Genomic DNA, 13,101 nt, shown 5'->3' on the forward strand with positions numbered 1-13,101 from the left:
ATTATTTAAGAACACTGACTGTAAAAATGCTTTTCAATTTTCAAATTTTGATGAGGCTTTTTTTATGGTAGATACATGACTTTTAAACTCTTTTTTAAAAGTTTTCTCCTTATTGATTGAAGTTTCTCTCTGTCTGCTAAATCAAATTTATTGGTTGTATCTCTCAGTTCTTCTCTGTCCTTGCACATATTGTTTTTACTGAATGTGTTCCATTCTCAGAGACATCTATGAAAGTTTCTCGATTGAATTGTATTTTTCTTTGTATTTTTCCTAGTTCTCGCTTTATTTACAGTGATTATTTGAATATTATATCTTCCCTATAAATCGTTTCTTTCATCATCGTAATTTGTTGTCCTGTTACTCTGCTTAGTTCTTTTTACTTTGATGCCTGTCTTGGCTGATAGGAGTGCTGTCTCTCCTCTGTGTTGGCTCCAGCCTGCTGTCTTCTACCTTTGTTTGTTCCTTTGTTTAACGCATACTTCTTCCGCATACATTAGAGCAGGACTGTTTTTTGGTTTTTGGGGTTTTTTTAGCCCAATCTTTCAAGCAGAGAATTTGGTTATTTCCCATTTATATTGATGACTGATATTCTTAAATTTTGTCCCTGTTGTCTTGATTTAGGATTACAACTGATTTTGTTTCTTCTTGTTCCTTTTCTGTATTTTTGCTGGTTTGATGAAGTTTCTGTTTTCTTCATATTTTTCTCTTAATTTGGAAAATTTCCTTGTTATTTTATTTATTACCTTTTTTTTTTTACTTCCATAATCAGATGCCTATCTCTGTATTATTTGAAAACAGGATGCCAAATTCTTCTGCCAAAAGTGTCTGTATTCCGTCTGACCCTTCTCTTTCCCTTTAGGAAGTTCTACTCCTCCACACTCCCACTTGACCTCAGCTCTTAGGTTTTGCTGAGGTTAAAGGCTCATGAATCTTACTGCTACCATCCCTTGGTTAACCAAGCCAAATACCGTTGAGGATTCAGGGATCTCATTTCTTCCAAGGTAGTGGGGAACATTTCCAGTCAAAAGGGAAACACAGAGTGCACAGTATTCAGGAAGTTAACATTTGGGGGATGGGAATCAAGAGGCAAAGTGAGAGAAGCTTTTTAATAAGTTTCTAAGCTCCAGAGGGAATGAAATTTAACAGTGGTCAATTATCTTTCCTGGTGTTGTTACTGAAAGTTAGCCAACAGGCTCCATGCTTTCCAAAGCTTCATGGTTTCTAAAATTTCTATGAAAATTCCACATCTCTCAAACTATTGGCACATTTCTCAAACACTCAGATGCCTTCAGTCCTATTTCCCTTCCTCATAAATGCAGTTCACATTGTACCCTGTACCCCAGTGTCGAGACCTAGTTCTCACGGAGCTCTAGGAATCTCAATGAATGGCAGACGTGTTAAGGTACAGTGCTCTGAGTAACGGCATCCCTTCCTCTTCGAAAGGGTTCAAAGAGAGAAGGGGAATTACATAATTCTAGAGGTCAGGGAAGTGAGCATCCCATGTGTGTCCCTAGGGTCTAACATATCAATACTGAAAAAAAGTATTTGAATATTATTGAAAATATGGAATATGTATGTACGTGTATATATACAGTTGCTTTTATCAACTTAAAATTTTTGAAAATTTTAAAATTTTTTCGTAGAGACAGGTTTTTGCTATGTTTCCCAGACTGGTGTCAAATTCCTGGCTTCCAGCAGTCCTCCTGCCTCTGCTTCCCAAAGTGCTGGAATTACAGGCATGAGCCATTGCACCCAGCCACCATTTGTTTTATTTTGTTTTTTGAGATGAAGTCTCACTCTGTCTCCCAGGTTGGAGTGATCTCAGCTCACTGCAATCTCTGCCTCCCAGGTTCAAGCGATTCTCCTGCCTCAGTCTCCTGAGTAGCTGGGATCACAGGCGTGCACCACCATGCCTGGCTAATTTTTGTATTTTTAATGGAGATGGGATTTCACCATGCTGGCCTCGGCCTCCCAAAGTGCTGGGATTACAGGTGTGAGTACTGCATCCGGCCTCATTTTTTAAATCAAGTTTACTTTTGTAGTAGTAGATGCTTGTTTTATTCCTAGGGAAATATTTGAAGTAATTGAGATGCTGTCATCTAAAATAATCAAAAGGCTCCTGATTCAGTTAAAATAATTCATTTAAGTTCAAAGTGTGAAGGCTGCTGTCCAGGGAAAAGAACTACACCAAAGAATGGTGATTAGTGCTCCTGGGGTGGGGAAAAATGAGAACTGTCTATCTAGGCAAAATGGAGGTGCCAAACAGAATTACATTTTCTGTCCTAAGGCTCACTTAAAGATACAAATTTGATTGGCTACTGTTGATTACACTGGAAGGGGTTTGTTTAACTTTCTTTTGAAAAGAAGTAACAGTCATAAGGATCTCTATCGCCTAGTCATTTAGGCTAGGTTTGAATAAAGAATAGGGAGTCTGCTTAATGCATAAAATCTAAACATAAAAGTCAGAAAGAATAAAAGTAGTCATATTACATGCATCAGCTTTCAGCGCTTAACTTTTCCCTTTGGCATAATAAATTTGGAAGGTCCTGAAATTGGATTTTCTTTTTACGTTGCCTATGTGTAAGTCTTTTTACAGTCAGTTCATGCTGTTAAATATGCGTGCGGATACATACATACTATGTATGTTCGTTTATGTGTGTCTGTGTGTTTTTTTTTGACAGACGAAACTTCACAAAAGATGTCTAAGGTAAGATCGTACTTCGTGTATCTGCAGCATAAGGAGAAGTTGCTTTATGTTTTCAGACTGCTGACAGTCAGGATTCATATGAGTATTTTTAATACAACTGATGTATTTGATTCATTAAGACAAACAGTTCTAATTTGATTGTCATCTTTTTTTTTTTTTTTTGAGACGAAGTCGCCATCTTGGCTCACGGCAACATCCGATTCCCGGGTTCAATCGATTGATTCTCTTGCCTCAGCTTCCTGAGTAGCTGGGACTACGTGCCACTGCACTTGGCTAATTTTTTGTATTTTAGTAGAGGCAGGGTTTCACCATGTTGGCCAAGATGGTCTCGATCTCCTGACCTTGTGATCTGCTCGCCTCACCCTCCCAAAATGCTGGGATTACAGGCTTGAGCCACTGAGCCTGGCCTAATTGTCATCTTAAAAAGTTGGAGCTTTCTCTTTTTTCACGCTTCTCTTTTTACTACACACATCAGTAACAGTCCTTTTAACCCCTTAGTGAATTCCCAGCAGCCCAGATAATTTAGAATTCTAATAATTTATTATTATGAAATTGATGGGGCTCTTAGACGTGATTGGTTTAAAATCAGCCCTTGCAAGTTAGCTAAGAGATAAATGAGTTCTATAGAACATGTTCTGAGAAAAGCAGAACTCGTGGTGAACATTGCAAGATAATAATTTCTCTGTTTTTTTAATCTTTAGTCCTGTGGGTGTTCATAACTATTCAACACAAAATTATACCAGTTTTTGCATTTTATGCAAGTGCTAGCGTGGAACATGGATAAGCAAAACAAAACAAATAATTAGTCATTTCACCACTCAGAAACAACCACTGTTAGTATGTTACATATATTATTTTTCACCTGTGTGTGCATGTGAATGTACATTTACAAAATGTAATCTTAAAGGAAATATTATTTTATATCTTGCCTTTTTTGAAATTAATAAATGGATTAATTTCTTCTCATTCTCATTCTCAGTAGCCCCGTCTGCGTTGTGATTTCACTTCTGCTGTTCTTGTCTTCTGACACTGCTGTCCTCTCTCATCACATACCCTCCTATCAAGGAATGCTGATGCTTCAGTGTAGTCAGCTGTCATCTTCTCTTTCTGTTTTTTCTTTCTTGGTCTTTGAAGCTAAATACTCAACATCCCACCTTTAATTTGCCTGCCTCACCGTTGGTGAAACTTTTCTATAGAGCTAGAAGTATAGCGAGAGAGGTGCCTTTCTCCTGGATACTTTCCATTAATGGATCTCACCTAATACTGGTGGAAGCTATTCTTTAGCCAAGTTTGTTGAATGAAATCATTCATTCATTCAAAGCACTGTCAGCTGTAGCACCTTGGTAAGCTGGACTGATATTCCTGGAACTTCACAGATAGTCTCTCAGGTCAAAATCTGAAATTGCACTAAGATGAATTAAACATGTATCTACTATGAATTAAATTGCCAAACAGGATACTGATTAACAAAATGTTAATTTTCAATCAGCATATAGCTAAGGAGTTACACATTAGTGTTTCTTTTTCTAATGCTTCTAATTGAATGCTGCTGGTTTTCTGATAGAAGTATGACTTTATAGAATTGTTAATTTATCCATATGTTAAATTTGTGAAAACTGCTGACACCTATGTTTGTTTCATGTCTAAATGATTATATCTTAAAAGCAACTGCTAAGATGCTTATTAGTTGTTTGTTTGTTTTTTTTTCAATCTTATTTAGCAACAACCAGCTCAGTTTATAAATCCAGAAACTCCTGGCTATGTTGGATTTGCAAATCTCCCCAATCAAGTTCACCGAAAATCAGTGAAAAAAGGTTTTGAGTTCACACTGATGGTGGTTGGTAAGAAATTCATTTATACTCTCCAACTTACTAAATAAGTATCTTCCCTTTCCAGGCTATGGAGTATGTAACATGACCTATAAAACTGGAAATTCCTTTTTTGGCAGAATCAAATAACATGGGAATTTGAAGATATATATATATATGTATATAAATTTATTTAGAAAATTTTTTCAGAAGCAAAATTATTATTTTTCCGTCATTTCCTTATTTATATGTAGTGAAAGTTTACTCATTGTGTCCACTGGGCTTCATAATGGCCCCAGTGATTCTTGCCTCCTGGTATTCACAACTTTTTTTGTCCCCTCCTGCATTGAACAGGGTTTTCCCTGTGTGTCCAATAGGACATTGTACAAACTGTGTGATTTCTAAGACTAGGTCATAAAAGACGTGGCCCCCACCTTGCCTTTTCTCAAATTACTTACTCTGGAGGAAGCCATCTGCCATGTCAAGAGAACACTCAAGCAGCCTTGTAGGGAAAGCTGCCAAGGAAGGAACCAAGGACTGCCAGTGGCCATGTAGGTGACCCATTTCAGAAATATCCAGGCCAGGCACAGTGGCTCACATCTGTAATCCTAGCCCTGTGGGAGGTTGAGGCAGGCAGAGGATTGAGCTCAGGACCTCAAGACCAGGCTGGGCAACGTGGTGAAACCCTGTCTCTGCACAAAATAGGAAAATTAGTCAGGTCTGCTGGAATGTGCCTGTTGGTCCTCTCACCTGAGCCCAAGAGGTTGAGTCTGCAGTAAGCTGTGATCATATTACTCTGCTCAAGCCTTGGTGACAGAGTAAAACCCTGTCTCAAAAAAGATGATTCAGGCATTTATAGTATAACATTCACAATATCTGATATCTAATAAAAATTGTGTGGCATCAAAGAAGCAAAAATTGTACAGAAGAAAAATCAGGCAATAAAAACAGATCCAGAAATGACAGAGACGGTAGAATTGGCAAAGAACAACTCTTTTTTTTTTTTGAGACGGAGTTTCACTCTTGTTACCCAGGCTGGAGCACAATGGCGCCATCTCGGCTCACCGCAACCTCTGCCTCCTGGGTTCAGGCAATTCTCCTGCCTCAGCCTCCCGAGTAGCTGGGATTACAGGCACGCGCCACCATGCCCAGCTAATTTTTTGTATTTTTAGTAGAGACGGGGTTTCACCGTGTTGACCAGGACTGTCTTGATCTCTTGACCTCGTGATCCACCCACCTCGGCCTCCCAAAGTGCTGGGATTACAGGCTTGAGCCACCGCGCCCGGCCCAAAGAAGAACTCTTTTAATATTACTTAAAGGAAAGCATGAGTATAAGATAAATGGAAGATATAACAGATAACCAAGTGGAGCTTCTAAAGATTAAAATATAAGTGAAATAAGAGGTTTTCATGATAAGCCTGACAGCACATTATATACTGCAGAGGAAAAGGGTCAGTGGTGGAAGCACAGTAAGGACAAAGCTCAACAACAGCAAGGAACTGAACATGCCTCGGTACCCTTTGGTATGCTGTAGCAGTCTAAAATACAGACCATTACATTCACAGAGAAGAAAGCAAAAAAGAAAGACTAGTGTCTGGGAACTGTCCAATTTTCAGCAAAGTGATGAGGGCACAGATGCAAGAAACTCAGCATACACCAGGCAATATAAATACAAAGAAAACTGCACCAGGACGCGTCGTAACAAGCTCCCAGAAACTGCTGCGGAAACAACAAGCAGAACAAATAACAGAGAAAAGCACACCAAAGCGCGTCATGAGCAAATAGGTAAAAACCACAGTTAAACAGAAAGCTCTTAAAACTAACCAGAGTAGGTGTGGTGTGGTGGCTCATGCCTGTAACCCTGGCACTTTGGGAGGCCAAGATGGCTGGATTCCTGGGCCTCAGCCCAGGAATTCAAGACCAGTTCAAGAGCAACATGGCAAAGCCCTTTCTTTACAAAATTAGCCCGGCCTGGTGGGGGTTGCCTATGGTCACAGCTACTTGAGAGGCTGAGGTAGGAGGATCACCTCAGCCTGAGAGGGAAAGGCTGTGGTGAGCTGTGTTTGTGCCACTGCACTCCAGCCTGGGTGACAGAGTCAGACCCTATCTCAAGAAAAGGGGGAGAAAAAGTAGCTCTAACAAACACATTCATGACATTCAGGGGATTAAAGGTGAGCACTGACTTGTCATTAGAAGTAATGTAACTGGCCAGGCGTGGTGGCTCATGCCTGTAATCCCAGCACTCTGGGAGGCCAAAGCTGGCAGATCACTTAAAGTCATGAGTTCTAGACCAGCAGGGCCCGCATGACAAAACCCCATCTCTACTAAAAATACAAAAATTATCTGAGTGTGGTGGTGCGTGCCTGTGATCCCAGCTACTTGGGAGGCTGAAGCAGGAGAATCACTTGAACCTGGGAGGTTACAGTGAGCCAAGATTGCACCACTGCACTCCAGCCTGGGCAACGGAGCGAGACTCTGTCTCAAAAAAAAAAAAAAAAAGAAAGAAAGAAATAATATAACCTATAAGGGAATGACATTTTTTTAAAGTACTGAAAGAATAAAGCTATTAGCCTAGAATTCTGTGTTCAGCACAAATATCTTTTTAAAAATGAGTACTTCAGCCACTTGTGGTGGCTCACGCCTGTAATCCCAGCACTTTGGGAGGTTTGAGACCAGCCTGGCCAACATAGTAAAACCTTGTCTCTACTGATAATACAAAAATTAGCCTGGAATGGTGACACATACCTGTGGCCCCAGCTACTCAGGAGGCTGAGGCAGAGAATCATCGCTTAAACCTGGGAGGCGAGGTTGTGGTGAGCCAAGATGATGCCACTGCACTTCAGCCTGGGCATAAGAGCAAGATTCCATCTCAAAAAAAAGAGAATACTTAAGACAAAATAAAGATATTTTTAGGCAAGAGGATTTATCACCACCATATCTGTACTGTAAGAAAGATTATATGAAGTTCTTTAGATTAAAAGAAAAGGCTTGCAGATAGAAACCCAACACCTTAAGGAATGGAAAGCACTGCAAATGGCAAACATGTTGATTAAAATACTTTTTAATTTCTTTCAAAGATAGCTGATGATTTAGGAAAAAAAATAATATATAACATAGAAATAAAGTTAATAAGGATAGCACAAAGGACATGAAGATGAAGCATTCAGGTGTTAAACTTCGCATGTTACGTGAAGTGATTCCATGTTACTTAGACGAAGACTGCTGAGTTAATGGTGCTTGGTCTAAACTCCGGAGAAACCACTTTTAAAAAAAACAGGGCCGGGCGCAGCAGCTCACTCACGCCTGTAATCCCAGCACTTTGGGAGGCTGAGGCGGGTGGATCACGAGGTCAAGAGATCGAGACCATCTTGGTCAACATGGTGAAACCCCGTCTCTACTAAAAATACAAAAATTAGCTGGGTATGGTGGCGTGTGCCTGTAATCCCAGCTACTCAGGAGGCTGAGGCAGGAGAATTGCCTGAACCCAGGAGGTGGAGGTTGCGGTGAGCCGAGATCGCGCCATTGCCCTCCAGCCTGGGTAACGAGCGAAACTCCATCTCAAAAAAAAAAAAAAAAATGTAATTGGCTCAAAGCTAACAGCATTGATAAATTAGAATATAAAAATTAGTCCCCAAAAAATCAGGAAAATAAAAAAGATGAGAAAAATACAGAAAAAGAAAATTGGTAGACCTGACACAATCATATTAATAATTATTGGGCAAATAGACTAAACGAGTAAAAAGGTAGAGACTGTCAGAATGGATAATGACCTTATTATGTTATCTGCAAGAAATACAGTTTCAATGTAGAAACACAGATAGGTTAAAAATAAAAGAATGGACTTTGGGCACAATGGCTCATGCCTGTAATCCTAGCACTTTCTGAGGCTGAGGTGGGTGGATCACCTGAGGTCAGGAGTTCAAGACCAGTCTGGCCAACATGGCGAAACCCTGCGTCTCCTAAAAATACAAAAAATTAGCTGGGCATGGTGGCATGTGCCTGTAGCCTCAGCTTCGTGAGGGGCTGGGGCAGGAGAATCGCTTGAACCTGGACCGCGGAGGCTGCGGTCAACGGAGATGGCTCCACTGCACTCCAACCTGGGAGACAGCGAGACTCAAAAGAAAGAATAAGGCCTGGCTTAGTGGCTCACACCTATAATCATAGCACTTTGAGAGGCTGAGGTGAGTAGGGATTGCCTGAGCTCAGGAGTTCAAGGCCACACTGGGCAACATGGTGAAACCCCGTCTCTACTAAAAGAAAATATCAAAATTAGCTGAGCATTGTGGTGGGCACCTGTAGTCCCAGCTACTCAGGAGGCTGAGGCAGGAGAATTGCTTGAGCCTGGGAGGCAGAGGTTGCAGTGAGCCAAGATGATCATGCCACTGTACTCCAGCCTGGGCGACAGAGAGACTCTTGTCTCAAAACAGAAACAAAAAACTTCTTAAAGTAAAGAATTTTTTTAAGAGAATTAATTGCCAGTACATCTCCCCTTTGAGAAATAATAAAAGTTTGTCAGGGAGAAGGAATATTATATACATAAGAAAGTAAAATGTATGTAAAAAAGGGACCGCGTCAGAGAGGAATAAGTGAAGGTAAAATAAAATCTTCTCTTATTCTTAATTGACTTAATAGAAAAATCTGGGAGGTGGAGGTTGCAGTGAACTAAGATTGCACCATGGCACTCCAGCCTGGGCGACACAAAAATAATGAAAAATAAAAGAATGGAAATTTATGCATACCACGGTCATAAAGCTGAAGTGGCTATATTAACACACACAAGCAGGCTTCAGGTCTACTCTTGGGCTATTACCAGAGATAACAAAATGCATATATATATATATAAACAATAAAGGGATCAGTCACTTCAAAAAAGCATCATTCTAAGTGTGTATTCACCTGATCACAGTTCCAAAACACATGATGCAAAATCCGATAGGAGGGATAAATCTATAACAAATTTTAAACATTTCTCTCTTAGTTACATAGAAAATAGAAAATCAGTAAGTTTATGGAATATTTTGATAATACTACCAGGCCGATTATGGTGGCTCACACCTGCAATCCCAGCACTTGGGGAGGCTAAGGCAGGAGAATCACTTGAAGCTGGGAGGCAGAGGTTGCAGTGAGCCGAGATCGTGCCATTGCACTCTAGCCTGGGAAACAAGAGACACTTCATCTCAATAGAACCAACCAGCATGACCCAAGTGACCTGTAGAGCACTGCACTAAACAGCCGCAGACTACACACTGTTTTCAAGTGCTCATGAAACACTCATCGGAGATCCTCACTGCAGGATGAACTATTAAAAAGCCTCAATAAGCAGGAAGGGGTTGAAATCACTCAGAGCATGTATGTGACCACAAGAAACATTATAACTTATTTAAACTGAAGAAAAACGGGAAGACAACACCAAAATCTGTGGTGTGAAGCTTATAGTCATGTCAAAAGAGGAATGAATATTAATATATGATTTTAAATGCTTAACTCTAAAAGCAGAAAGGTTAAATTGAGCCATTAGAGTTCTTCCTTATACTTGAAAATGAAGAACAAACCAAACTCCTAATGAGCAGAATAAAGAAAATAATAAAGAGCAGGAAACAGTGAAATGGAAAATAATAATGAAAATGAAACAAGCTAAACTGGTAAAATTGATAGGCCTCTGGCGTCATAGAACAAACAAACAGATAATACTAGGGATGAAAGAATGGTCGCCATACAGCTCCCATGGCCATTCGGTAGCTAACTGAGTATTAGTGTGAACAGCTGATTGTCGGTAACAACTCGGATGACATGGAAAAATTCCCCTGAAAGACAAAACTGAAACAAGCGTTAGGAAGTCTGCATAGTCATATGTATTGAAGAAGTTGTTTGCCTTTTAAAACCTTTCCAGAAAGAAAACTCTAGGTTCATTCAGGTGGCCTCACTGCTAAATTCTGTCAAACATCTAGAGTAGAAATGGGCTGGGCGCCGTGGCTCACACCTGTAATCCTAGTACTTTGGGAGGCTGAGGCAGGCAGATCACCTGAGGTCAGGAGTTCAAGATCAGCCTGACCAACATGGCAAAACCCCATCTCTAGTAAAAATACAAAAATTAGCTGGGTGTGGCAGTGGGCACCTGTAGTCCCAACTCCTCAGGAGGCCGAGGCAGGAGAATCACTTGAACTCGGGAGGCAGAGGTTGCAGTGAGCCAAGATTATGCCACTGCACTTCAGCATGGGTGACAAGAGTCAGGCCCTGTTTCAGAAAACAAAAATGGACCCATAAGAGGACTGCTGGAGGCCAGTTCAAGGCTAGCCTGGGGAATATAAGGAGACACTGTCTCTACCAAAAATAAATAAGTAAATGAACTTTAAAAGAAAATCACAAGCCTGGCATGGTAGTTCACACTTGTCGTCCCAGCATTTTGGGAGGCTGAGCCTGGCAGATCACCTGAGGTCAGAAGTTCAAGACCAGCCTGGCCAACGTGGTGAAACATATTCTCTACAAAAATGCAAAAATTAGCCCGGAATGCTGGTGGGTGCCTGTAATCCCAGCCGCTCTGGAGGCTGAGGCAGGAGGATTGTTGGAAACTCAGCAGAAGTTTCAGTGAGCTGAGATCACGCCATTCCACTCCAGCCAGGATGACACAGCAAGACTCCATCTCAAAATAAAAATAATCACAAACGAGTAATAATACTTTTAAGGCAGTATCATTTATAGTAACAAAAAATATTGCTTAGGGATAAATTCAGCAAAATGTGCAAGGCCTTTGCAGTGAAAACTACCAATCACCATTGAGAGAAATTGAAACCTAAGTAAGTTGTAAGATCTGCCCCATTTTGGGATTGGAACTATTAAAATGCCCTTTCTCCCCAAATTGTCCCATACAGTCAGTTTGATTTCTTTTTTCTTTTTTTTTTTGAGACAGTGCTGCTCTTGTCATCTAGGCTAGAGTGCAATGGTAAGATCTTGGCAACCTCTGCGTTTCAGGTTCAGCCTGACAAGTAGCTGACACTACAGGCACGCGCCACCACAGCCATCTTATTTGTGTATTTATAGTAGAGATGGGGTTTTGCCATGTTGGCAAAGCTGGTCTCCAATCCTAGCTTCAAGTGATCCACCCATCTCAGCCTCCCAAAGTGCAAAGATTACTGGCATGAGCCACCCCGTCCAGCCCCAGCTTTTAGAAGTATAAATAAACAAGCTGATTCTAAAGTTTAAATGTAAATGCAGGGGGCCTAGAACAGGCAAAAGGTTTAGAAAAGAGTAAAGTCGGAGGATTACACTCTCTGGTTTCAAGACTTCAGCAGCACTAATGGAGACAATGTGGGAAGGGTCGGTGCGCAGATCTACTGAACAGAGCAACAGCCAAAAGGCAGACCCATGAATATACGTTCAGTTGTTTGGGTTTGTTTGTTTTTGAGAAAAAAGCCAAGTTAATTCAGTGGGGGCAAGGTTAGTCTTTTTACAGACAGCACTTTGGAAACTAAATGATTATCTGTGAATAAAATGAACTTCAACTCCCGCTTCTCTCTCTCGTCAAAATTAACCTGAAATGATAGATTTAAATGTAAAGCTTTAAAAATTCTACAAGAAAACGGGGAAAAAAAATTATGACTTAGCAGTAAGCAGATTTCTTAAGATGTGAAGAATAGAAATGATGAAGAAAAAGTATATTGTGCATTATTAAAAGTTCACTTTCTTCAAAAGACATCAATAGGAAAATAAAATGTGAGGAATTCAGAAAGTATTCATAGTACTGTATCTGACAAAGGATGTATGTCCAGACTCTGTAAAAATCTTCTACAAATCAAAAAGACAAATGACCCACCTACAAAGAGCAGGCAAAAGATCTTAATAGGCATTTCACTAAGGAAGATCTGCAAATGGCCAGTAAACCCACATAAAGATGTCCACGTCTTTGGTCATTAGGGGAATACGCATTGAAACCACGAGCTGCCACTATACATCCACTAAAAGGCTGCACTCCAGGTGTCAGCAAGGATGTGAAACACTGGAACCCTTCCTAGTGAGTGTGTGAAAATGCCACAGCCAGCATGGAAACCAGTTTGGTACTTCCTTAACACTTAAGACCCAGCAATGCTGTTTCTGTGTATTTACACCTAAGCAGTGAAAACCTTTCCCTAGAGACGTATGTGAATGTTCATAGCCACTTTGCCCAAAATAGTCCCAAAGTGGGGCAGCAGAGGTATCTAGAGAGTGGGTTAACAGATTGTGGTGTAGCCATTCATTGGAGTATTGCTGAGCACTGCAAAGAAACGAACTCCTCACAGATGCAGCAACATGCGTTAGTCTCAGACTTGGCTGAGCAAAAGCAGCCAGAAAGAAGACGGGCCGTGTTGTATCCTGTCCTTTTTAAGTTTCAGAATAAGCCGTGCTGATCCGGAGGGACAGAAAGCGGATTGGTGTTTGCCTGCAGTGGAGACTGCAGAGGGTAGACTTCATTTGCCTTACGGGATTTCAGAGCAGTATTGTGCAGTGAAGCTTCACTTGCTCACCATACATGTACGTTTTCTACCGTGATTCCACTGTACCTAATACTGTTTTCTTTCTAATTAGGGAAAACATGTCATTTTTAAAACTCTG

The 13,101-nt window shown here is 40.7% G+C and overlaps 1 protein-coding gene across 16 annotated transcripts in view; it reads left to right on the forward strand.

Annotated features, from left to right (window-relative positions):
* The window catches only part of SEPTIN2 (septin 2), a 43,277-nt gene that overhangs the window by 5,590 nt on the left and 24,586 nt on the right, over window positions 1–13,101 (forward strand). For 8 of the 16 annotated variants that reach the window (XM_078329003.1, XM_078329006.1, XM_078329004.1 and 5 more), the window contains 2 exons: window positions 2,682–2,707; window positions 4,428–4,548. In XM_078329003.1, coding sequence (XP_078185129.1) covers window positions 2,699–2,707; window positions 4,428–4,548 — 130 coding nt within the window. In that variant the 5' untranslated portion in view covers window positions 2,682–2,698. Of the gene's footprint in view, window positions 1–1,849; window positions 1,994–2,681; window positions 2,708–4,427; window positions 4,549–13,101 lie in introns of all 16 variants that reach the window. The other 8 variants (XM_078329008.1, XM_078329009.1, XM_035306369.3 and 5 more) reach the window with 3 other exon arrangements.

Source organism: Callithrix jacchus, chromosome 6, assembly GCF_049354715.1.
Source record: "Callithrix jacchus isolate 240 chromosome 6, calJac240_pri, whole genome shotgun sequence".
Taxonomy (NCBI): domain Eukaryota; kingdom Metazoa; phylum Chordata; class Mammalia; order Primates; family Cebidae; genus Callithrix; species Callithrix jacchus.